This window comes from Lepidochelys kempii, chromosome 21, assembly GCF_965140265.1.
Source record: "Lepidochelys kempii isolate rLepKem1 chromosome 21, rLepKem1.hap2, whole genome shotgun sequence".
NCBI lineage: Eukaryota > Metazoa > Chordata > Testudines > Cheloniidae > Lepidochelys > Lepidochelys kempii.
In genome coordinates, this window is record NC_133276.1 from 1,379,533 (window position 1) to 1,405,887 (window position 26,355).

Consider the following 26,355-nt stretch of genomic DNA (forward strand, 5'->3'; position numbering starts at 1 on the left):
GACTAAAACGGCTGTTACTCTGGTACTTGAATATATTGTCTCATACGATATAATTAGAATTTATAATCCCTATTCTGTGTTGAGATCCATTATAGCTCAAAGATGTCTTAATTAAGACTCTTTAGATTGCTCTTTGAGGAAAAAACATTTTAGCAAAAAAATCTGATTTAAATTAGAAAAATCTGCTTTTTTTAATTTAAATCATTGATTTTTATCTACCCTGGCTCTGAAGTTTTTCCTCCTTTAATGACTTCTCAAATTGAGCAAATGGTTCTGAAGGATTCTTTTTAATATACAGAGACTTTCAAAAGCTGAATCAATACTGGAAAAAATTAGCCAATTTCCACTAGAGCTGCAGCTTGATGCCAGTTCATCAGGAGTGGATATTCTGACCATTGGGGGGGGGTGTGTGTGTGTGTGTTAAAATCAGCTTGTTGCGTTATGTGAGATGCAAACAAATGGCTTTCAACTTCTTTATGAGGCATAGACTTGATTTCTCAGAGGAGAATCTAGGCTTAGAATCATAGACCATCAGGGTTGGAAAGGACCTCAGGAGGTCATCTAGTCCACCCCCCTGCTCAAAGCAGGACCAATCCCCAACTAAATCATCCCAGCCAGGGCTTTGTCAAGCCCGACCTTACAAATCTCTAGGGAGGTGGTGGAATCTCCTTCCTTAGGTAACCCATTCCAGTGCTTCACCACCCTCCTAGTGAAAAGTTTTTGCCTAACATCCAACCTAAATCTCCCCCACTGCAACTTGAGACCATTACTCCTTGTTCTGTCATCTGGTACCACTGAACTGTCTAGATCCATCCTCTTTGGAACCCCTTTTCAGGTAGTTGAAAGCAGCTATCAAATCCCCCCTCATTCTTCTTTTCTGCAGACTAAACAATCCTAGTTCCCTCAGCCTCTCCTCATAAGTCATGTGCTCCAGCCCCCTAATTTTGTGTTGCCCTCTGCTGGACTCTTTCCACTTTTTCCACATCCTTCTTGGAGTGTGGGGCCTAAAACTGGACACAGTACTCATGAAGCCTCACCCATATCGAATAGAGGGGAATGATCACGCCCCTTGATTTGCTGACAATGCCCCTACTTATACAACCCAAAATGCCATTGGCATTCTTGGCAACAAGGGCACACTGTTGACTCATATCCAACTTTTTGTCCACAGTAGCCCCTAGGTCCTTTTCTGTAGAACTGCTGCCTAGCCATTCAGTCCTTAGGCTGTAGCAGTGCATGGGATTCTTCTATCCTAAGTGCAGGACTCTGCACTTGTCCTTGTTGAACCGCATCAGATTTCTTTTGGCCCAATCCTCTAATTTGTCTAGGTCCTCTGTACCATATCCCTACTCTCCAGGGTATCTACCACTCTTCCCAGTTTAGTGTCATCTACAAACTTGCTGAGGGTGCAGTCCACAGCATCCTCCAGATCATTAATGAAGATATTGAACAAAACCGGCCCCAGGACTGACCCTTGGGGCACTCTGCTTGATACTGGCTGCCAACTAGACATGGAGCCATTGATCACAACTGTTGAGCCTGATCTAGCCAGCTTTCTATCCACCTTATAGTCCATTCATCTAGCCCGTACTTCTTTAACTTGCTGGCAAGAATACTGTGGGAGACTGTATCAAAAGCTTTGCTAAAGTCAAGGAATAACACATCCGCTGCTTCCCCTCATCCACAGAGCCAGTTATCTCGTCACGGAAGGCAATTAGGTTAGTCAGGCAGGACTTGCCCTTGGTGAATCCATGCTGACTGTTTCTGATCACTTTCCTCTCCTCTAAGTGCTTCAGAATTGATTCCTTGAGGACCTGCTCCATGATTTTTCCAGGGACTGAGGTGAGGCTGACTGGCCTGTAGTTTCCCCGGATCCTCCTTCTTCCCTTTTATTAAAGATAGGCGCTACATTAGCCTTTTTCCAGTCATCCAGGACTTCCCCTGATTGCCATAAGTTTTCAAAGGTAATGGCCAATGGCTGTGCAATCACATCTGCCAACTCCTTTAGCACCCTCAGATCCAGTGCACCCGGCCCCATGGACTTGTGCTCGTCCAGCTTTTCTAAATAGTCCCGAACCACTTCTTTCTCCACAAAGGGCTGGTCACCTCCTCCCCATGCTGCAGCCCAGTGCAGCAGTCTGGGAGCTGACCTTGTTCGTGAAGACAAAGGCAAAGAAAAGCATTGAGTACTGTAGCTTTTTCCACATCCTCTGTCACTAGGTTGCCTCCCTCATTCAGTAAGGGGCCCATACTTTCCTTGGCTTTCTTCTTGTTGCTAACATACCTGAAGAAACCCTTCTTGTTACTCTTAACATCTCTTGCTAGCTGCAACTCCAAGTGTGATTTGGCCTTCCTGATTTCACTCCTGCATCCCCAAGCAATATTTTTATACTCCTCCCTGGTCATTTGCCCAATCTTCCACTCCTTATAAGCTTCTTTTTTGTGTTTTAAGATCAGCAAGGATTTCACTGTTAAGCCAAGCTGGTCGCTTGCCATATTTACTATTCTTTCTACACATTGGGATGGTTTGTCCCTGTAACCTCAATAAGGATTCTTTTAAAATACAGCCAGCTCTCCTGGATTCCTTTTCACCCTCATGTTCTTCTCCCAGGGGATCCTGCCCATCAGTTCCCTGAGGGAGTCAAAGTCTGGTTTTCTGAAGTCCAGGGTCCGTATTCTGCTGCTCTCCTTTCTTCCTTGTGTCAGGATCCTGAACTTGATCATCTTGTGGTCACTGCCTCCCAGGTTCCCATCCACTTTTGCTTTCCCTACTAATTCTTCCCAGTTTGTAAGCAGCAGGTCAAGAAGAGCTCTGTCCCTAGTTGGTTCCTCCAGCACTTGCACCAGGAAATTGTCCCCTAAACTTTCCAAAAACTTCCTGGATTGTCTGTGCACAGCTGTATTGCTCTCCTAGCAGATATCAGGGTGATTGAAGTCTCCCATGAGAGCAAGGGCCTGTGGATCCAATAACTTCTGTTAGTTGCTGGAAGAAAGCCTCATCCCCCTGGTCTGGTGGTCTATAGCGGACTCCCAGTACAATATCACCCTTGTTGTTCACAGTTCTAAACTTAATCCAGAGACTCTCAGGTTTTTCTGCAGTTTCATACCGGAGCTCTGAGCAGTCATACTGCTCTCTTACATACAATACCACTCTCCCCCGACCTTTTCTGCCCTGTCTGTGCTTCCTGAACAGTTTATATCCATCCATGACAGTACTCCAGTCATGTGAGTTATCCCACCAAGTCTCTGTTGTTGCAATCACATCATAATTCCTTGCCTGTGCCAAGACTTCCAGTTCTCCCTGCTTGTTTCCCAGGCTTCTTGCGTTTGTGTATAGGCACTTAAGATAACTTGCTGATCGTCCCGCTTTCTCAGTATGAGGCAGGAGTCTTCCACTCTCTTGCTCGTGCTTCTTCCCAGTATCCCACTTACCTCAGGGCTTTGGTCTCCTTCCCCGGGTAAACCTAGTTTTAAAGCTATACTTACAAGGTTAGCCAGCCTGCTTGCAAAAATGCTCTTCCCTCTCTTTGTTCGGTGGAGCCCATCTCTGCCTAGCACTCCTCCTTCTTGGAATGCCTTCCCATGGTCAGAGAATCCAAAGCCTTCTCTCCGACACCACCTGCGTAGCCATTGGTTGACTTCCATGATTCCTTCCACATATAAAGTAGTATAGTAATTGTACTAGCCAACATCAGTGTTCAGCTAATTGTATTAGCAAGTTGCATTGATTCTAAAGCACACCTTGTAGTGTGTTCAAGGTTTGTTCTTTTTGACTTTTAGCCTAGACAATAATTTGAAGTGCAATTCAGTTACCATTAAGAGAATTAAAAATATCTGGCCAAAGAAGTGCAGTTGATAGGATAGGGGAATAACGAGACTCTGTTAAATAGGAATCTTGGAATATCAAGATTCTACTTGGACAAATAAACAAATACTGTTTATTACTAAAAGTTAGTCTGATTCTGCTATCTGTATTTATTATATCCATCTAATCAAGTGCAGTTTCTAAGCTGTTTGCTTTCACTTGGTTGTTGGTTTGTTTTTTTTTGTCCATACGGAACACAACCTGAGATAATGAAGAAGCTTCCATGGGAAAACAAAACTTTACAAACCCCTCATGAGGGTGGAGGTGTAGAGGCCCCATTCAGTTACTAAAAGTCCTTAGCAAAACCAGCTCTGACTCCAAAGAAATAAAATGGATGGGACAGTAAGGCCCTGGACAACTAGTAAATTATGACTACACCCTCAGTTTCTTAGTGCAGACTGGACTCCAGAGTCTGGATAAATGACATCTCAGTCCAGTCTGCATTCAGCATATGAAATTGGGATGATCAAATTTGATTTTCTTTGGCAGGGGCTTGCCAGAAAGCTTAGTGCTTAGTATAATAATAATGCAACAAACATTATACCTACTACAAGTGCAAGTTTAAGAGGCAAAGCTAGTATTTTGCTTTCAGAGGGAGATGAAAATTAGAAGAGAAAAGAAAAGTAGAACTGAAAACAGAAATAATTTCTTAGCTTATAAGATGCCACTTTGATCCTTGCATGTGCTCTGCTGTGCTTGGATTGTGACTAGTGGGGTGGACAGTAAGGGGGTGGGGATAGGGAAGGGAATTTTAGACTAAATTACACCCAAGAGTAATCATATATCATGACAAACTCTATAAACTTGTTGGGAACCACCTCTGTAACTCTGACATGAATTGGGATCAACAGAAGAAAACACCAAAGGTCAAAGGCAGAGACATGGACACTGAGTTGGGTGGGGGATGTCTACATGAGCTTGGAATGTCAGGGCATGCTTAGTAACATTAACTCCCTTGAGACTGGCAGGTCTGGATCCTGCTAGCCCTTCCCAATGCAGGAAGCACTTAAACATTGTATACATGCTTTTCAGAATTGGGGCCTCTGTGCTGATGTGGCCTCCCTGGGATCAGCCACCATGGCAGAAAATCCCAGCTAGGGCAAAGGACTAATAAAGTCTGGAGAGTGATAGAGCTGTAGCCTATTTCCAACCAGGGACAAGGTCACAACAGAGTGCTAGTGACTATAGTGGTAGGTGGGGGTCATAGAACCCTAGACTCTCAGGGCTGGAAGGGACCTCAGGAGGTTCTAGTCCAACCCCCGCTCGAAGCAGGACCAACCCCAACTGAATCATCCCAGCCAGGGCTTTGTCAAGCCTGACCTTAATTATGATATGTATTGTGAGGCAGCTCCTGCCCCACCCAGTCACCAAAAGGGCCATAACTCATAGAAATGTAGTTTACTTTTGACCAAAATGTGCAGAAAGCTTCTAAATACAAGTTATGATGCAACTATCTACTCAAAATAGTACTACTTTGGGCAGTCTGGGAAAGATTTAGCTCCAGGTGATCTATTTTATGCATTTTCCTGTGCTTTCTTTGCCTTTGGTTAAGGCAAGTCTGTAGTCACGTGAAGTATGAGCTTGTTTGTACCATGTAATGCAACAAAATAATTATTATTAGAAGGGACTGATCTGAGAGAAGTTTTTCTGTCTATTTTTGTGAAGTTATGCAGATAAGTCCTCAACATCAAAAATATATATTTTTGATGTTATCTACTCAGCCAGAAACATAAGTCTAAATCACACATGGTACAACTGTGCTTATCTTCTTACTGTAGCTGAGTTCAATGACAATACATGTATAACAGTGAGTCTTAGTAGAAAGGCTGTAGAATATGGTATGAATAAATCTGGTATGAATAAATCATGTGAATAAGAAAGTATAAGTATGTGTTCTTCTGGGACCCCGCCTATAATTATGAGCTACTGAACATCTCATGCAACACCCTTTGAGTTATATTTACTCACAGTAATTTGCAGATAGCTGAAACGTTTCTACTCCCCCCTCAGAATCTGTGTCTGATGTGTTCAATAATAACAGCCTTACTGGGTCAGACTAAATGTCCATCTAGCCTAACCATCCTGTCTTCCGACAGTAGCCAATACCAAGTGCCCTAGAGCAGTGCTTCTCAAGCTTTCTGATGTGGGGGACCGGCAGTTTTTTTTTCCAATGTGCACGCAGACCGGCAGCTAATGGCTCTGGTCCGTGGACCACCACTTTGAGTAGCTCTGCCCTAGAGGGAATGAACAGAACAGGTAATCATCAAATAATCCATTCCCTGTTGCCCATTCCCAGCTTCTGGAAAACAGAGGCTAGGGACACCATCCCTGCCCATCATGGCTAATAGGCATTGATTGACTTATCCATGAACTTTAGTTATTTTTTTAACCCTGTTATAGTCTTGGCCTTCACAACATGCTCTGGCAAAGAGTGCTACAAACTTGACACTGCATTGTATGAAAAAATATTTCCTTTTGTTTTAAATCTACTGTTTATTAATTTCATTTGGTGACTCCTAGTTCTTGTGTTATGAGGAGGAGTCCATAACACTTCCTTATTTACTTTCTCACACCAGTCATGATTTTTATAGACTTCTATCATATCCCCCTTTAGTCTTTAAGTCCCAGTCTTATTAATTGCTCCTCATATGGAAGCTGTTCCATACCCCTATTAATTTTTGTTGCCTTTTTCTGAATCTTTTCCAGTTCCAATATATCTTTGAGATGGGGTAACCATATCTGCACACAGTATTCAAGATGTAGGCGTACTATGGATTTATAGAGGCAATATGATATTTTCTGTCTTATTATTTATCCCTTTCTTAATGATTCCCAGCATTCTGTTTGCTTCTTTGACTGCAGCTGCTCATTGAGTGGATGTTTTCAGAGAACTATCCACAATGCCTCCAAGATCTTTCTTGAGTGATAGCAGTTAATTTAGACCCCCTCATTTTATATTTATAGTTGGGATTGTTTTCCAATGTGCATTACTTTGCATTTATCAACTTCGATACTCTGTTGCTGTGCTCATCACCACCCCAGTTGCATGCATGGGCATACCTGAAGTCTTCCCTGCTGCATTTGCATCTCTTTGTTGCATAGGTACTCTTACAGCTACCGGGCTGGAGCAGGTGCAGGACCATCATGTTAGGAACAAGATGTCCCATGCTATCTATGGCTAATCTGTTGTTGGCAAAGGATGCTTAAAGACACTGAACTGTTGCATGATTCCCTATGAGTGACTGATCATTTGCATGTTTCAGGTGCTGGCTGAAAGAGGTCCATGTTGGTAGCAGATTCTCATTTGTTTGCAAATTAGCAAACAAGTTAGCAACAATTTGCAAGTTAGCAAACAATTTGCAGTGCACATTAGCCAGAGCTACTTGCTTCTTACTACACAGAAAAATAAAGATACCTCTGAGCCCTAGGCTGCTGACTCTGGAAAAAAATGCAGTTCAAATGTTGATAGTCATATTGAGCAAGGACTTCTTGATTCACACATGGCTTGGTTCTTTAACTCTCTGGTTTGGTCAGGTCTTTTCATACCATGAATTCAAAGTAATAGTCCTAATTTATAAAGCCATCAACAAGCAGAGATGGGGCTACCTCCTAGACTATCAGATCATCTTTGATGTGTGATCATGTCTGAAAGTTTCTGTTTCTTGCCTTCAAAACTGCTCACACTGTAGCTAATAGGAGCAGGCTTAAAAATGAGAGCCTGCAGTTAGGTTACTGATACACCATAGCTGATATTTCATTCTGGTTTGTGGGATGGGAAGAAATCACTTTTCTTTTCCCAAAGCTAGTGTGTGGGGGGAAATGAGCAATGTTCACCTAGTGTGTACATGTCGCTTGCCTTCCCTGGATGTGACCAATACCCAGCTCCAGACCCCAATAATCCAGCAGTGTTAGATGTTAACATTGGCTTTACAAAGTGGGGGGGGCTGGGAACAAGCCATGGAACACAAGCAGGCATGGAGACACACAGGCTGCCAGTAGTATTTCTCTTTAAAGCAAGCTTTCAAAGTGCTCTAAAATGCAAAAGCAGAACCAGATTGGCTTGGAAATTTGTATGCTAGGAGAAGACCTAGAATAGCATCTGAGATACAGTTTTCATAGAATCATAGAATATCAGGGTTGGAAGGGACCTCAGGAGGTCATCTAGTCCAACCCCCTGCTCAAAAGCAGGACCCATCCCCAATTAAATCATCCCAGCCAGGGCTTTGTCAAGCCTGACCTTAAAAACTTCTAAGGAAGGAGATTCCACCACCTCCCTAGGCAACGCATTCCAGTGTTTCACCACCCTCCTAGTGAAAAAGTTTTTCCTAATATCCAACCTAAACCTCCCCTACTGCAACTTGAGACCATTACTCCTTGTCCTGTCCTCTTCCACCACTGAGAATAGTCTAGAACCATCCTCTCTGGAACCACCTCTCAGGTAGTTGAAAGCAGCTATCAAATCCCCCCTCATTCTTCTCTTCCGCAGACTAAACAGTCCCAGTTCCCTCAGCCTCTCCTCATAAGTCATGTGTTCCAGACCCCTAATCATTTTTGTTGCCCTTTGCTGGACTCTCTCCAATTTATCCACATCCTTCTTGTAGTGTGGGGCCCAAAACTGGACACAGTACTCCAGATGAGGCCTCACCAATGTCGAATAGAGGGGGACGATCACGTCCTTCGATCTGTTCGCTATGCCCCTACTTATACATCCCAAAATGCCATTGGCCTTCTTGGCAACAAGGGCACACTGCTGACTCATATCCAGCTTCTCGTCCACTGTCACCCCTAGGTCCTTTTCCGCAGAACTGCTGCCTAGCCATTCGGTCCGTAGTCTGTAGCTGTGCATTGGGTTCTTCCGTCCTAAGTGCAGGACCCTGCACTTATCCTTATTGAACCTCATCAGATTTCTTTTGGCCCAATCCTCCAATTTGTCTAGGTCCCTCTGTATCCTATCCCTGCCCTCCAGCGTATCTACCACTCCTCCCAGTTTAGTAGCATCTGCAAATTTGCTGAGAGTGCAATCCACACCATCCTCCAGATCATTTATGAAGATATTGAACAAAACCGGCCCCAGGACCGACCCCTGGGGCACTCCACTTGACACCGGCTGCCAACTAGACATGAAGCCATTGATCACTACCCGTTGAGCCCGACAATCTAGGCAACTTTCTACCCACCTTATAGTGCATTCATCCAGCCCATACTTCTTTAACTTGCTGACAAGAATACTGTGGGAGACAGTGTCAAAAGCTTTGCTAAAGTCAAGATACAATACATCCACTGCTTTCCCTTCATCCACAGAACCAGTAATCTCATGTGGTTAGGTGGTGAATTGAGCCTTCCTTTTACCCTGATGTGAGTTGTTCTTCATCTCCTATTAAAGCTGTTTGACTTTAAATAAATAATTAAATATTAATTGGGCCACAAGGAGCATCATTCTACAGTGCAGTGGTTGGGGTACTCAGCTAGGTTGTGGGCCAGTCTGGTTCAATCCCCTTTCTAATGTATTCTATAAGTACATTAGAAGCAAGAGGAAGACCAAGGACAGGGTAGGACTGTTACTCAAGCGGGGGGAAATAACAGAAAATGTGGAAATGGCAGAGGTGCTTAATGACTTTTGTTTCAGTTTTCAGCAAGAAGGTTGGTGGTGATAGGACATCTAACATAGTGAATGCCAGTGAAAATGAGGTAGGATCACAGGCTAAAATAGGAAAAGAACAAGTTAAAAGTTACTTAGACTTCCAGTCCTGTGATTTTGTTTGATGAGAAGGGATTTGAGCAGTGATTGCCTACCTCAAGTGATCACCTATCTCTAACTACTGGGCTATAAGTTATTCTAATGTGGGGCTGCCTTGGTCTTGCCTCTGGAAGCCGTTCCACTTTTAATTAACTAGTAACAGCCAAAGCAGAAGTCAAGTGTAAGAAGCCCTCCATGATAGTGGGGTTTGGGTACTTACCTTGGCTGTTGGAGGCTGTGGGTCAGTTCCTCCTGTTCTGGGGCAGGGAGTTGAGCGAGCTGTTTCTCTTGAAATTGTTTTAATTAACTATTAACTGGGCCAAGCTTAGTCTGGGAAGCCCTGTATGGTATAGGGGTTAGAGTATGCTACTGGGGTGTGGGAGATCCTGGTTCAGTTCCTCCTGCTGCCTTGTGCCTTTTCTCTTGAAGCTGTTTCACTTTAATTAAACTATGAATTGGGCCAAAGGACATCTTCCGAAAGAGCTGCCTTCTGTGGTGTAGTGGTTGGGGCTCTTGTATGGCATGTTAGAGACCCTGGTTCAATCCTTGTTGTGGGTAAGGGGTTTACAACACATATCAGTTGCCTCTGGGGCTGTTTTATTTAAATATTCCTTGAGCTACATTAAAAAAGCGAATCACTCTTTTGTCCCCTGCGGCTAGGCTACCCACCCGGGCAGTGGGAGACCCCAGGTCCAACCCCTCCTCTGCAAGGGGTTGGACCAAGGCTCTCTCACCTCCCAGGGACCCTCCCAGCTAGCCCCCCAGCCACCACCCCTCCCTCCTCCCAGGCCCACCCCTCACCCCACCTATGAAGTGAGCGATCTCTGTTCAAACCCCCTTCTGTTTCCAGAAGGACAAGGGCCTCCTGCAAACGCAAGGGGACCTAAACAGGAACCTCCCACTTCCCTCCTGGGAGGCAGGACAGCCTTCTCCAATCCTTTTGAAACAGCTAGAGGAAGGATTTGAAGCAGCATCTCCCACTGCCAAGGCAAGCACCGAACCACTGGACTATAGAGTGACCCTAGCTCAGGGAGTGGCTTGATTCCTAGTTAATTAAAGTAGACCAGCTTCAAGAGGCAAGAGCTGAAATCCCTTCTCCTCAGAAAGGAGGAGTGGGATTTGAACCAGGTCCTCCAACATCCTAGGTGGGGCCCAAACCACCAGGCTATTCAGGGCTTCATAGGGGGGGAGCTTTGACCATTTAATAGTTTATTAAAGTGGACAAGCGTCAAGAGAGGCAATCTCTGCTCAACCCAGAGCAGGGAACTGAACCAGCATCTCCAGCACCCCAGGCTAGTACCTGAACCATCAGGTTATACAGCAAGTGTTATGAATAAGGCTTGTTTTGGCCCAATTAATAGTTAAATAAAGGGGACAAGTGTCAAGAGGAGAGGCAGTTTTTACTTACCTCTTTCCTCAATCCAAGGTGAGGAACTGAACCAGCATCTCCAGCACCCGAGGCTAGTACCTGAACCACCAGGCTATGCAGGAACTGTTGTGAAAGGGACTTGCTTTGGCCCAATTAATAGTTGATTAAAGTGAACCAGAGTCAAGAGAAAAGCAGCCTGCTTCTTGAATCCTTTCTTCTCATCAAGCATAGAGAAGGAATTAAGCTGCCGCCACCACCACCAATCCAGACAGGCATCCTGACCAGCAGGCTAAATAGCATTGCTTACAGAACAGCTTTGATGTGGACCATTTAATAGTTCATTAAACTATTACACAGCTTCAAGAGAAAAGGCAATGCAGTGTCTGCTCAACTCCCTTTTCAGAGTAAGGGAGCAGGGAGAGGGACTGAACCCACTCCTTCAGCATGTGAGGCCAGTACCCACACCACCAGGCTAAGCACAGGGTAGTGTAGCTGAGATTTGCTTTGCCTCAATTAATAGTCAATTAAAGTGAAATAGCATGAGATGGAAAAGAGCTCAGAGCTCAAATCCCTTCTCCTCAGCAAGCAAGAGGGGAATTAACCCAACATCTGTAGCATCCCATGTGAGTACACTAATCATGGGGCTGTAAGAAGGCTTCTTACAGAGCAACACTGCTTTGACCTAAGTAGGAGTTAATTAAAGTGGAACAGCTTCAAGAGTAAAGAAGCTTGCTGTGCACATTCCTTCCCCACAGCAAGAGGATAGAGTTGCCAACCCTTCAGGATTGGCCTGTAGTCTCCAGGAATTAAAGATCAACCTTTAATTAAAGATTATGTCATGTGATTAAATCTCCAGGAATACCTCTGCCCAAAATTGGCAACCCTAGAACCAGAACCATTACCACTACCCTCCTAGCCAAGTATTTGCACCACCAAGCTACACAGGGCTTTTTAAAAATGAGTTTTGTTTTGGCCCAATTAATAATTAATTAAAGTGGAACAGCTTCAAGACAAAAGACACTTACAGTGCAAATCCCTTCGCCTCAGAAAGGGATTGACCAGTACTACCACCATCCCAAGGAAGTACCCTAACCCCAGGGCATGCAAAAATGAGCCTTGCTTTGGCCCAATTCATAGTTCAGTAAAGTGGAACAGCTTCAAGAGAAAAGACTGAGGGAGCCCCACAGCAGAATAATTGATACCCCAGCAGTTAGGCCATTCACTGGGGATGTAGGCGATCACTGCTCAACCCTCTTTTCATCAAGCAGAAGGGGGATTGACTCATACTCTCCCATAGTCTGGGAGAATCCCCAAAGCAAGGGACTACAGGCTGAGTTTTACAGCTTCTGTGGCCCAATTAATATTTAATTGAAGTGTAACAGTGTCAATAAGAGCAGTTCACACTAGACTTCCTTTTAGCTCAGCAATTAAGGCACTCACTTGCGAGATGCCAGACCCCCTTGACCCAGGGTCACCCACATCCCAGCTGAGGACCCAAATAAGTGGGATAAGGGGTAGACAGCAGGTTTCTGCCTCCTTCCCCCACCCACTGGTTTTGTATGGCTTTGGGTGGGAACTTGACAATCTCACAAGACGGGTTAGGCACCTAAGTCACCTGACTCCAGGAGACGGGTTCCTGGCTGTGGATTGCATGCAGAGATAAGGATCAAGCTCTGTGAAAGGCTGGGCTTAATGCCCCCTCCCTCCCTCGGTAGCCTCTCCCAGTGGCTAGGCTAGGTGGCTCCCTGCCTAGCATGCTGGCTTTTGTAGTTCCCATTCTTAGGTGCCTGTCTCTCCCCATTCATTGAAGAGGGAGCCTAAGCACCTACCTCAGACTTAGGGGATCCCATTGTTCTTCCAATGAGTGAGGGGTGGCCACACCTAAGTCCCTTTGTGCTGAGCCAGAGGGGAACTGAGATCAGGTCTGGGCTCATATTACAGCCAAACATCAGTAAAACTGTACAGGAGCTGGGACTGGGCATGACTCAGGTGAATAGCCCTGAGACCAAAGAAGAGGGGTTGTTCAGTTCACACCAGACACATCACTAAGTCCCTGAGAGCGGGCATGCTTTGTTACTGCCATGAGCACTGAGATCAGGGTGGGCAGTGCAGGTTAGACACCATCAGGACAGCCCACAGCCTCACCCCCAAAACCCCGGGTGGAGAATTGAGAACAAACAGTCTCAATGTATGCCCCAGACACAGAGCCCTGAGACTGGGTGTTGGGGTGTCTAATTGGGTGTGTGAGAGGCGCTGTGGCGCTCCCTTTCCTCTGCACACCTGTGTGTGTGTGTGTGGAGAGAGAGAGAGAGCGTGAGATCTCTAAACTCCTTCTCCACCCACTTCTGTGGGTGCTCAGCTGCTGTGTTCAGCCATCTTTTCCTCATGCCACTTAAACCTGAAGTGGAGTCACATATACTGACAGCGTGAATGTTTGGCAGTATAAGGCACATGTCCAGTTCCTGCTGCCACTCTGTGAGTGGGAATGCATCTCTTCTTTTGGCCAACACCAGTTTTGAAATCAAATTCATCTACCCCAAGAATAGAGCAATATTTTGGGCACATCAGTGCAACCTCTTGAGTCCATGCTCCCCCATTAGCATCCAGTTTACTTTGCGTGTTTGCTTTGCATGAGCAAAATGCAAGAACATGAGTGAATCTCCTTTCTCATTATCTGCTTTTAATTCTGGTATTGCAGAATGGGGCTTTTTAAAGAACATTACATTTTAGTCATGTACTATCGTGGAGAAAGAAAACAAAGTTGATTTCTTACTAGCAATGTGGAGAATACTGCTCTTAAATCCTCTAAACTTAATTTAACGCTTTATTGATAAATGCAAAGATGTATTCTGGTTTATGCACATACAGTTGAAGGCAGAAACTAACCCAGTGTCAAAGCAATTATTTATGTTTGTGATGCATTTTTATTGATAGAAAATATGACAAGGCATTTTTATGAAACACAGCATTCTTTGTGCTGGCTTCAGTGGCTTTTTGTATCTGTTGGTGCTGTTCAGCTAAGAAAACAACATAATGTTTATCGGTATGCTGCCTAGCACTGTGTTTTCTGGAGTCAAATTCTTTTTTTCCCCTTTGCCCCTGGAGGTGCTCATGCTCTGGTGTGTATTGACATTGAACAGCTTCTTCATGTATTCTAAAGATACTAACTGCTCTCAAGTATGTAAAGGAGTCCTGGATTTGAATGTAAACTACAGTGCAGTCTGAAACACTGATTTAATAAACTTCAGTTTCCTGGCATGGAACAATGTGTCTCATTTTGTCTTTTCTCTTTCTGACCACTCTTAGGTCAATAGAACATACTGCTGTGGAACATACAGAGCAGGTCCGATGCGGCAGATAAGTCTTGTTGGAGCAGTAGATGAAGAAGTTGGTGACTACTTCCCAGAATTTCTTGATATGTTGGAGGAATCTCCATTTCTGAGAGTGAGCATTATACTGTTGTAGTAATTTTATTTTGTTTAAATTGTTTATTATCAAACATAAATGTCTTAACACTTCTAACTTACAACTTAAAGTTGCTAAATAATGAGAGAATTTCCATCTCCATTCAGATGGTGATGAACTTTCAAACTACCTTACTAAGGATGCTGTTAAAATCTATTCTCTGTTCAAAGAAGTAGATACTGAAAGGAGATTAATTTAGAGGCTACAGCAATCAGTCATTTAACTGGAGAAATTATTGGGCTCTTGTTGCGTGTCTGTTTCACAATGGCCTACTCTCTAAAAGCTGAATAAGTTAACTATATCATTGATGGAATATAACATTTCATCTCTAACAATAAGGTTTGGTTTCTGTATAGTTCTCTTAGTAATGAACTTGAGCCAGTGCTTATCAAAATTTTAACTGTTGTCCATTTGACATAGCTTTTTGTGTTTTTAGATGACTTTGCCCTGGGGCACTCTTTCTAGCCTCCAGCTTCAGTGCAGGTCACAAAGTGATGATGGCCCCATAATGTGGGTGAGACCAGGAGAACAGATGATCCCGACAGCAGATATGCCAAAATCACCATTCAAACGGCGCCGGTAACATTATTTTCCTTTAATAGAAAAGCAGATCACAGCTAGATAAAGTACTAGCTATTCTAAGGTCTTAACGTTGGTCCTCATTGTGAGTGAAATTAGTTTTTCAAAAGGTAAACTTCATGGCTTTCTTAAATTTTCCATGTGACTTCATTCCTTTTGCTGTAGAACCAAGCAGTCCAGTTATTTAAGCCAAACTAACATGTTGCCTGTGTTCCATATAAGTGCAGTTGAGTTCAAGGTTTCCTCGACATTGACAGCTCTATATATTGCCTGTTTGACAGATCTCTTGGGTTCCTGAACATAGGAACAGCCAGACTGGGTCAGACCAGTGGTCCATCTAGCCCAGTATTCTGTTTTCCAACAGTGGTCAGTGCCAAGTGCTTCAGAGGGAACGAACAGATCAGGCAATCATTAAGTGATCCATCTCCTGTTGTCTACTTCCTACTTCTGCACTGCGTTGGAGAAGTACACCAAATACTAGCTTTTTCACAGACAGAAGTCCCTACACTGCATTAAAGGCTGGTCCTAATGCTAGTTATTTAAGCAGTCTTGGTAGTGGTTGCCTTCTCAAGGAATACTGTACTCTAGAGGAATATTCTCTTAACTACTTAAATCTCCTCAGCTGCCCTCATTGAAATGTTGCATGGGTAAGGTCCTTTCTCTGGATTTGCATTCCACTATAATTTTTTTTAAAAGGTTACTATTTGAGGGACCATATCACTATGACTCATGACTTCCCTTCACTGTGTTACAGAAGCAAATGACAAACATCTTCAGTGCTGTGCTGAAGCCAGCAAGTACAAAATTATGCCATTATTTTTGTAACTGGGTGGGGGAAACGAAGGGTATAATTTTTTTGCCAAAGAGAAATATTCTTGTCCTTTTAAAAAAAATAAAAATAAAAAAGCTTTGATTGTGAATCTTTAAAATTGCTCTTGCCAATGACAGTTTTTTGTCTAACACTTTGATTAACTACACAGCAGTAGTTAAATTGCTTTGACAAAGCCGTCCATCCTCTAGAGTCCAAGAAAACTCCAAATGGACAATCTAACTCTGCAGTTATAAATGAATTGTTAGTAGTGTTAATTTTGTTTAAATTGCTTTTTATTTTAATCTCTAAAATTGTAATTTTTCAAGTTCTGAGTAAAACCATTAACATCTACCTCCCACCAGCTGCTTGAAATCCAAGAGGCAAATTTCCCTTCAATTTTCCTGTGGAGTGTTTTGTGCAACCAATCTTGGGGAGAGAAATAATTGGAATCATGTTTTCATCACAGCTTTAAGCAGAAAACCCAATATGTTCTCTCTAGATAACTTAATATTTTTAAGCATTTGTATTTTAAATTGAATTTTTAAGTATGGCACAATTCTTGTCGTTCAAAGGATAATAAAACATCACAATGTGACTGTTCAGAGGTCGACTAAAGAGTTCACATTTTTCCAAATATATAGTAAACCTAATGTCCTTTTTAATTGTTGTCTTTTCCTCAATCTGGATTAAATCTATCTGGACTAATTAGGGCTATAGATTTGTAACAGCAGGACATAAATTACGTATAGCATGATTTTCCCATTTGTTGTTGTTTTTTTAATGTCTATGATTCACTCCATACCAGCAGCTCATGTCCTGCCGGGCTGGTCATGGCTCCCAGCTCCAGGCGTTGCAATTGGCTGCACAGGGTCCAAGAACTGTTCAGGTTTGTCCCAGCCATCCCTCTGCCATGGTGGGGATAGGAGGTGGATTAAACCTTCGTGGCACTGCGACCTGGCATACCAACTCGCAATGCCCAGAGCAGGGAGCCAGGCTCAGCCCCACCTGGCACAGGAGCCACCAAAGCACAGGCATGAGGTGAGTGTAAGGCAGGCTCCTTCTCAATCCTGGGGCCCAGCCCTCAGATATACGGGAGTTGCTGCTGGCTGGGATGAGTGCAGGGTGGCTCACTCTCCAGTCCCATCCCCCCCACCCCAGTCCTCCCCTCTGCACCAGGCGGGTGGCTGGGATGGGGGCTGCAGTTCTTGGTTGGAGGGTGCTGCTGGAGGTGGTTGATGCCCCTTCATTTATTAGGGTATCTTATCAAAAATCTCAGAGCCGTCACAAAATCCATGACTCTTCCTAAATTTACCATGAGTGCTTTGTGACTTTTTGATTTAAAAAAAATGCCATGACAAATCTGCAGCACTAACTATACTTAAATCTTTGAATACCAATTTGATACGTAATACATATAGCAAAAGCAAAGAGAGCATTTTTGATCTTGGATTTTGAATGCTACAGGACACTAGTAGTATTTCTTCAAAATTACCTTAATACATGTACAGATAGGAAAGCTGTACCATTCATCTCATCTCTGAGTAGTCTGGAACATCCTTTTCCCTCCTCTCTTCACCCCACTTTATAGATCAATGAACGAAATAAAAAACCTCCAATACCTACCTCGGACCAGTGAGCCCCGTGAAGTTCTCTTTGAAGACCGAACAAGAGCCCATGCTGATCATGTAGGTCAGGGGTTTGATTGGCAGAGTACAGCTGCTGTAGGAGTGCTGAAAGCTGTACAGTTTGGTGAATGGTAAGTGTGACTGAATTTTGTAACCACTCCAGTTGTATTTGAGACTGACTTCCTTTTATAAAAGGGAGAAAATGTGAAGTATCGGTTGAATAGCAGCCTAGTTATATAAATTGTTTAAAACCAAATGACTTGTGACTATTCAAATGCTGTGTAAAGTCTGTAAAACATAATTCAGTAAATACATAACTCTGGCAACTTTTACTCCTACTTTCTTCTCCCTCCTGAGTCCAGCGCAAAAACTGTGTTAACATGGAGTATTTTGCAGATAACTTGCATGATATGCAGTGTAGGCCACTGTATCTGGTGCATCCTGCATGTTTTTTCCTTCATCTCCTAATTGATTATAAGTTCAATTACATAAACAGAATATTGTCAGGTCAATTGTTCATTTGTGATGGTACCGACAATATTTTTCTACCTCCTGGATCCAGGGCATTGCTGGTAACTAAGTTCTGGGAAGAAATCACAGGGAATTTGAGTTGGGAATGTTGTCTGTAGCAATTACAGTAGAAATTGGACAGCAGGAACAGTGTCATCAGCAACAATATTGTCCAAGATTAAATAAACAGTGCCAATGTTTCCCTTGCCCTATGTTTCAAATCCATTGAACAAGCAATATCTACTTATATGGTCCCCATCACCATAGTATCTGAGTGTCCTACAAATTTTTCTTTCCAGTATTCCTTTAAAATATAGATATTAGGCCAATTATAAAATAGGAGAATTGAGGCAGAGTGACTTTTCAAAAGTCACACAATTTGGAATTGAACCTACCCCTCTGGAGCCATAGTGCAGTCTCTTTTGCTATGTAAAGTTCAAGTCAAAGAAAATGAAGCAATTCAGGAATTGAGGTCGGATCTGTGGAGTCTAAAGAATATGCATATACTAATGTTACTGTACTAGTTGAGATGCTGAGGGACTTATTACCCAGTAGAAAACTATATAATAGGTATTTTCTTTATGGTAACTCTTGCTTTCCAGAGCTGTAACCACAAATTCTTTAAAACTCAGTCTTGACAATCTTCATCTCTAGGAGTGTCCAACCTCGAATAACCAAAGATGTGGTTTGTTTCCATGCTGAAGACTTCACTGATGTGGTACAGAGACTTCAGTTAGACTTGCATGAACCTCCAGTGTCACAGGTACTGTGTTCCTTAGTTGCAACTTATTTCCAGCATTTTGGAAATAGCTTCAAAAGTAGCATATTTATGAATTTTTAAAAAATTAGTGTTAGTCAAATGTTTGAAATAAAGGTAGAAATAGTGGTTCTAGGCTTGTGACTAGAGCTATTTATCTCCAGTTCTTGTTTTAGTGGTGGTAGGCTCACCACATGATAGTCATGGGTTTTGATCCTAGCATGACCAAGTGTCACAAAGCTCCTTCCTTCATGAGACAAGGAACCAAGAAGTCTTGAGTATGGGTTACAGGAATTTCACATAATTTGGGTTTCCATTCCCCCAACTTGCTTCAGACTCCTTCTGACATAAACGAAGTTTTGGTCTCCTAGTGCCAGACCAACCACACCCAGCTGTCTGGTAATGCCAGGTCAAAAGCTTCTTATTGAAGCTCTAATTCTTGTTTTAAGACCTGCCTGTGACCCCATAATGCTGTGGCAATGGGTCATTATTTGTTACCTCATAGGTGCGCACAGCACTTCATAGTGAAACATTAAAGATTTGTTCTTGCCGCAAGTAGCTTCTTAACTGAAGTTGTATTCTTTAAAGAGTAGTCACAATCTAATGGGTTGCTGGACTGAAAGTGTACTCTTCAATCTAAGTGTATGCCCAGCTTTGGACCTTGCATACAGCTTAGCAGTAACTTTCCCCTTTCTTCCCCTCAGTGTGTTCAATGGGTGGATGAAGCCAAGCTAAACCAAATGAGACGGGAAGGCATTCGCTATGCTAGAATCCAGCTGTGTGACAATGACATCTACTTCATCCCTAGAAATGTCATTCATCAGTTCAAAACAGTGTCAGCGGTCTGCAGTTTAGCCTGGCATATAAGGCTCAAACAGTACCATCCTGTGGGGAAGTCTTGTCAAAATGCAGAAAGCAATTCAAACATGAACAGTAATATCCCTGAAAAGACAGAATCAGAAGGTGAACCCCAATGTGTGAGTGTAAAAACAGAGTCTGAGGAACCAGGTGTAGAAATGCAGCTTACAACAGGGGCACCATCCTGCTCCTCAATTTCATCAATATCGGGACTTGTTCTGCAACCAGATCAGGTGGCCCAGCCTCTTCCAGTTTTTAAACTAGAATCTGATCAGCAACATAATCCACAGGATCACACAGAAGAGTCTGTGTGATATGTACATAGTCAAACATTTTTTAACAACTTTTTAAAATTTTGATGTGAAGTTATAGTTTTATAACTTGCTTATGTTTTATTGGAGAAATCTTGCCTATAATTCTATAAAGAAAGGTGACATTCCAAAATGTCAAGCATATCTTTTTTACACAGATTATGCAAAAGTTCAAGTTGTATTTTACTCCCATAGTACAGCATGTAATAGTGGTCTACCACTTCTTTCTGTTTAAATGAGGTAATAATTCAGTATCTCCTCTTCAAAATCAGAATGGAATTCCTCCAAGCGCTAAAAGTCATTGAACTATCTTGGAAAATCTAACCCCCCCTGCTTAATTTTTTCTTTAGCCTTCACCATAAAAGGATGGCTTCTGCAGAAGACCCCCCCATCTGATTTTAATTGCTAAAATCAAAGAGAAAGCACAGCACTTTTGATGATCAGTGATGTTTTGGTCTGTCCTTAAATTCCTGGTGGATACTAAAATTACTAGATGTATAGATCTTTTAATTTTTAATTGTTAAACAGTTCATAAAAGGGTGAAGTGTGACATCTCATCCTGTTGAAATGTAATCACTTAGACACAATACTTTCCATAGTACTGCTTGTAATGTTTGATGTGAAGATTTTGCTTCCTAAATACATCTTTCCTGGACATGACTAATTCTAGTGTTAATTTTTTTTTAAAGGCAGTCTCATGGAGGTAACTGCATTCTTGTCTGAGCACTTTAAAGCATTAAATTACTAACAACCTTGGCAGCTTGTTTTGATAAATTCACAATAAGCATCTGATGGAAAACATCCTCTCCCTGGTACTGATGCACTTAATCTAATAGAGTTGGGTCAGTGATAACTGATTTATATTGGTTGTCCTTATTCTCTGAAGTTCTGTATTGCTATTTCAAAATAAAATATTATGGCATTGGGTTGCTGTTTCCACTTGTAGCTCTTGGGTACCCTGGTGCTGTGTTTGAAACATCAGTGACACAAGCTAATATGTTGTTGAGTGTCATCTGCTGACATAGTTCTTTTTACAGTCTTATGATATTTCTGAATGTTTGTGTGATCTGTATTTGACTTTCACTCACCACTTATATAACAATGGTCTTTTCTAGTCATCAGAAAGAAGAGTCCCCCCCACACCTAGGATACAAACTTGATTTTGGTGCCACTGAAGTTGTCCCTGGACAACTTCTTTGTTCTAATCCTCACTGGGGTAGGAGAGAGATTTCTAACACTATATTAGAATAAGGAAAAGAAAAGATGCTGTGTTATTAGTTCTGGGTGCATCAATTATGAATCTTCTCTTTAAAAAGGTTCTGAAATATGTTAATCTGTTATTATAAATATTACTTTGTGCAATATTGTTTTGTGTAGACTTATATGCATCTTAGCACCTCAATATAGAGGTCACAATTTTAAACTGATAGCAAAATAATCATCAGAAAATACTGCAGTGATTAGTTAGAATCTGTATTACTCCTTATATATGTATATGTATGTATTGTCTTCAGTACAAAAGTGAAGACAAATTAGAAAATATTTCAGACTAATTTACAGATTGAAGTGGTGGTGACTTGTTTAGTAATCTGTGTAAATAAGGTGTTAGAATGGAAAGCTTTTATGAAAAGTAATATGATTCATGCAGGGGTATAATTTAATTTTAGCAAAAATTCTAGATTATCAAAGCTGGTTCAGAAACAGGCCCTCTGTTCTCTGGCATTTTTCCCACTTTTTTGTTGAGAAGAATTTTATAGAGCTTTAATGGGTTGTGCAAAGTAAAATTCTTCACAGGCAATATTGGTTTCAGTGCCTCTTTCATGTTCCTGCTGGTTAATATTATGTTAGTGTTATTCTCCCTTTCTTTTTTTAACTCACTCTGCTTGTCTTCCATGTGCTATTCATTGGCCATGTCAAAGATGGTATTATCATCTCTAAGTCATTGTTAACTAATAAGGTGATTGTCCCTTGACAGTCAGCACTGTGTATAATCACTCAGGAACTGACATATCTTCAAAGACCTTACAATTGAAGGAAAAGCTATTCATCCCTTTATAAAACCAATTCTCCCCATATATATTAAAATGCAAAAATTAAACATACTTAGGCTAAAAAGCTTCACAATTTAAGACGCATTATGCACCATTATTTTTTATTTGTATTCCTCTAGAGCTTGAAATAAAATGAAAAGAGAGACATATAATTTGTAAATGGGTATTGGAAGTATCTCTCTGTAAATTATATTAAATAGCATGCTTTTAAACTAATGCATACAATAGACCAGCAGAGTGCTTCACACTGCTTTCAAAACAGTGTCCTACTTGTATGAAATAATCTGTTCTTTCTAAAATATCAAGAAAATGCTTCTCACTCTTACTTCTGTGGATTGAATGTCTTTAACCACTGTACCATACTTTCCTTTTACTCAGTTTACTAGTTCAAAACCTAAAGTCAAGTTGATGTCCTCCTCTTCATTATAAATTAGTCATAGAATGATTTGGATAACGTTGCTATTCTTTTGATGTTATTTGTCAGCCTGAGGTAGAGATGAGCAGATTTTTGTTTCAGAAAAAATTTAATGAAGCTTTTAATTTTCTTATAACTTTTTCTTAATTTTGCCTGTACAAATTTTAATCTTTACTTAAGTACTAATGCAACTTTTGAAACATTTGCAAAATCCAAAATTACCACACTTCTTCCAAGCTTGATTCCAAATCCAGCTCATCTCTAAATATAGCTATGGAAAATTGCATATGAAATCCATGGCTAAATCTGTTGCCCATTAGATTGTATCTATAATTCTGAAATCAGTGAATTACAGGTGGAATAATACCTTTGGATGTGCAGTACTCTAAACTGGTCAGCACTACAAATGGATTACTGAATAACAAATACGAAGAATACAGATGTCATACTTAATGCTTTGTGAGAAATCAAGTGACAGATGGACAAGTTAATTTTTCCAGTATAATATTGGGCAAGTCAAATCTTTGGCTAGTTTTAAGAGTAAAATATTTGCAAGTAATTGGTGGAAAATGGCAATTTCTGATTGACTTATCACTCACTCAAAGATTTCAGAAGATAGTTCATTAAATTCAGTGATAATCTAATGCCTATATTCTTTATGCAAGCATATCTCAAATTCAATTGGCAAGAATATATCATTATAGCAACAGCTGTCAATAGACTGAGGACTTATGGATATGATGAAATAGAACTATACATAAAGATGGAATAAATTTCAGAACAGTCTTTGTCACATTTTGATAATATTCCTCTAGAATTCATTCATATATCAGGTCAGCTGGTGTGATTTATAATAATTCCATTGACTTCGGTGGAGGTAAATCATCATAGCTCCACTGCCCTGTCTTTTAGAAACCTATGGGTTTGGTTGACGTCTGGAACTGAAATTTAGAATACTCTCTCACCTTGAAACCAAGTCAGATTTTTAACAGCAGTAGTCCAGGAACATGATACTAGAGAGCATAACTAGCTCTAAGGGCAGGTCTACACAACAGCCGGGATCACTGCTCAGCGATCGATCCACTGGTGGTCCATTTAGCAGGTCTAGTAAAGACTCGCCAAATCGACTGCAGATTGCTCTCCAGTTGACCCCTGTATTCTACCCGCGATGAGAAGAGTAAGGTAAGTCGACAGGAGGGTTTCTCCCGTCAACCCCCCCACGGTGTAGACCCCGTGGTAACTCGACCTAAGGTGCGTCGACTCCAGCTATGTTATTCACATAGCTGGAGTTAGGTGGACTTACTGTGGTAGTGTAGACATAGCCTAACATGGAAGCGTGGGCTTGGCTTCTGTTTTAAGCACAGCTTACAATTCCTTTATTAGCAGCGAAGGAAAACTGTAAACTGGGATAAAGGTGAAGGGCCAGAGATCAGTTAGCCAAGTAATTATAATATCACATTTTCCTCTCCCTTGGGTGTCCTAATTCTTTCTGTGCAGAAACTTGACCTGTTTTAAAAGTACTTTGTGAAACCAATAGTTCAATGCTCTATTGTTGACATGTTTTCTTCCAAGAAGATGGACCACTCACTAAAGTGTTCTGTGGGGATATGTAATAAAGTCGTTATTAATCTATACCTTTTGCCACATAGAAAAACAGTTAATCTGTCAACTGTTTTCCTACGTGAGTACTTAGTCCCAGTCTCTTGACATAATTCTATTTTGTTAGAGCTGCAGGATGGATGGGAGTTCAAGACCTTCATTTTGCTCATTCTGCCATTCACATGCTTGAATTTTACTGAGTGATAAGCACTTTACATTTATTGTTATAAATGCTAAGTGTATGTAGCCGTATTGGTTGTTTTTAAAGGGCATGAGGTGTGGGAGGGATATTATCTTCAGCTCCTGAAAAGGGACCTTTTTTTCACCTGAAGGCTTGTACTGTAAATTAACTTACGCTGGTCTAAAAGAAGATTTCCCAACAATGTTATGGCCTTACGTTACCTTCCAGTAATATAAATAATTGTTATGATCAAATAGCACATGTAGCTGAGGAGCTAATATTATTATAGCACTCTTCAATTGTCTAAAGAAATACTTATACTTCTAATTTCTTTGTACAACATGTAAAGAGATTTCTTATATGATTTTGTGATTTAATTTGATTGGCAGCTAATATATTTTCTGTGGGTTTAAATGTATCTAAGTTGTCTGCATACAGAGGACATGTACAATTGCCTGGAAGACTGTTTGCTTTGTGCGACCCTAGTATATTTATTGACATTTAACAGAAAAGTTTTAAAGAGGTTTTTATAATGTGTAGTGTAAACAGAACCTCTATGTGAATAATCCTCTAACCAGTGTATTTCTTTTAGTAGCTGACTGTACAAGCGTGTCAAACTGTTAAGCTATTTCTTTGTAAAATAGTACAATGGAATGCATAGATTTTTTTTCCTGTAAAGTATTTTTTTAATAAACCTGATTTCGTCCTTTACTTCAGTCTCTCATCATATAAATTTCTTTAAATTAATAGCAGTAACTGTCTTCTGAGCAATTGCAAATGTTTACAATATAAAACTATCTTTTCCTCGAGATACCTCTGAATGCTTTCTTCAAAGATCGGTAACGCAGGCAGTATCAGAGGTTGATTTTGTCCCCATGACTCCTCTCACCTTCCTTTTTTATCTCCAGTGGTTAGCTAGCGTTGCACTGGGATCACTTTGAAGCATGCTGCAAGTACAGGTAAACTAAGAACCCTGAGAATTGGCTTTTAAAAGCAGGAAAATGTGGTAGCTTGTGGATGGGAATGGGGAAATGGCCCCATTAGGTGTATGTTCCAGTTAGACAACTTACATAAGGACAGAAGAAATGTAGGGGGAATCTTTCTAGTAATGTCTGCTAAATGCTGGGTGTGTGAAACATCATACTCTCAGAATGGGGTTGTTACTATCTCTTAGTAGTCCAGAAAAACAAAATCTAAGCCACTTCAAAGCAGACAGAGTTAGCAACTATTATAAAATGTTTAATTTCATATCCTAATGAAAAGGGAGAAAACTAAAGCCTGCAATCACTGGACCTTCTATCTAGGAGGGGAGAAAGAGAAACTATGCTTGCTATGTGTTGCATATAATGGCAGTGGGGGAAAGGTGGCCAACAGCTCTAATGGAACTAAAACCTTTGCAAGGTTTGATTTTTAAGTTATGAGGCCTCTGCTACAATTCCCTATCCTGTCTCCAGATACGACACACCATCCCTGCCAGGGATGTTGATGATGTTGATGATCTCTTGCTCTTTCAAAGTATTCTGGAGACAATTTCTGGCTTTAGAATGCACCCAACTGTACCAAATGGCATGTTTTTAAAAGTTTGTTAAATCCCAAACAGCCCTACAATGGATTATCCCAATCCCTCTACAATCTACCCCAGTTTGAACACTGTATAACAGTAGTTCTCTCCCTGCAGGAGTCCCTGTGCATCCCTGGATATCTTACTTAACGTTAGTAAAGGTGTACTGCAAAAATCTGAATTGATACTGAGTCAGTATTTCAAAGTGGAGGAAATTCTCTGCTGCATCTGCACATGCAGGACTGCTGCTGATCTATAGTTTACCTACAGGGAACTGACTGGCCACCACAACAGCAGGTAAAACTTGTAGAACACTGTCTCCACTTTGTTCTGTGAAATAGTGGCTTTTCACTCATGGTGTTATTTGTATGTGGCAAAGCAGCATAGCGTAACTTACGTTTATCATAGTTTGTCCTCTAACTTTCATGTGAAAGCATGCAAACTTAGAGCACTGTTTCCATTGTTGGCACACCACAGAATCTCATCTGGACCAGTAAACTATTCATGAGATAGCATAGTTTCAGGTGTGCATGCCTTTGGAAAGGAGAGCAGCAATAGTTTTGATGGTTGTGCAATGTTATTTAAGCTATTGGATTGATCAGAATTACTTTTTTCAGGCAATGTGTAGATCCCAAATTGTTCTATAGACTTTAAATAGAGA

The 26,355-nt window shown here is 41.4% G+C and overlaps 1 protein-coding gene across 1 annotated transcript in view; it reads left to right on the forward strand.

Moving 5' to 3' along the window:
• RSBN1 (round spermatid basic protein 1) overlaps positions 1 to 24,844 on the forward strand; it is a 56,492-nt gene extending 31,648 nt beyond the window's left edge. The window contains exons 3-7 of the mRNA XM_073319657.1: positions 14,278 to 14,415; positions 14,873 to 15,015; positions 17,415 to 17,582; positions 18,616 to 18,724; positions 19,423 to 24,844. Coding sequence (XP_073175758.1) covers positions 14,278 to 14,415; positions 14,873 to 15,015; positions 17,415 to 17,582; positions 18,616 to 18,724; positions 19,423 to 19,890 — 1,026 coding nt within the window. The 3' untranslated portion in view covers positions 19,891 to 24,844. The remainder of the gene's footprint in view (positions 1 to 14,277; positions 14,416 to 14,872; positions 15,016 to 17,414; positions 17,583 to 18,615; positions 18,725 to 19,422) is intronic.
• Positions 24,845 to 26,355: the final 1,511 nt, after the last annotated feature.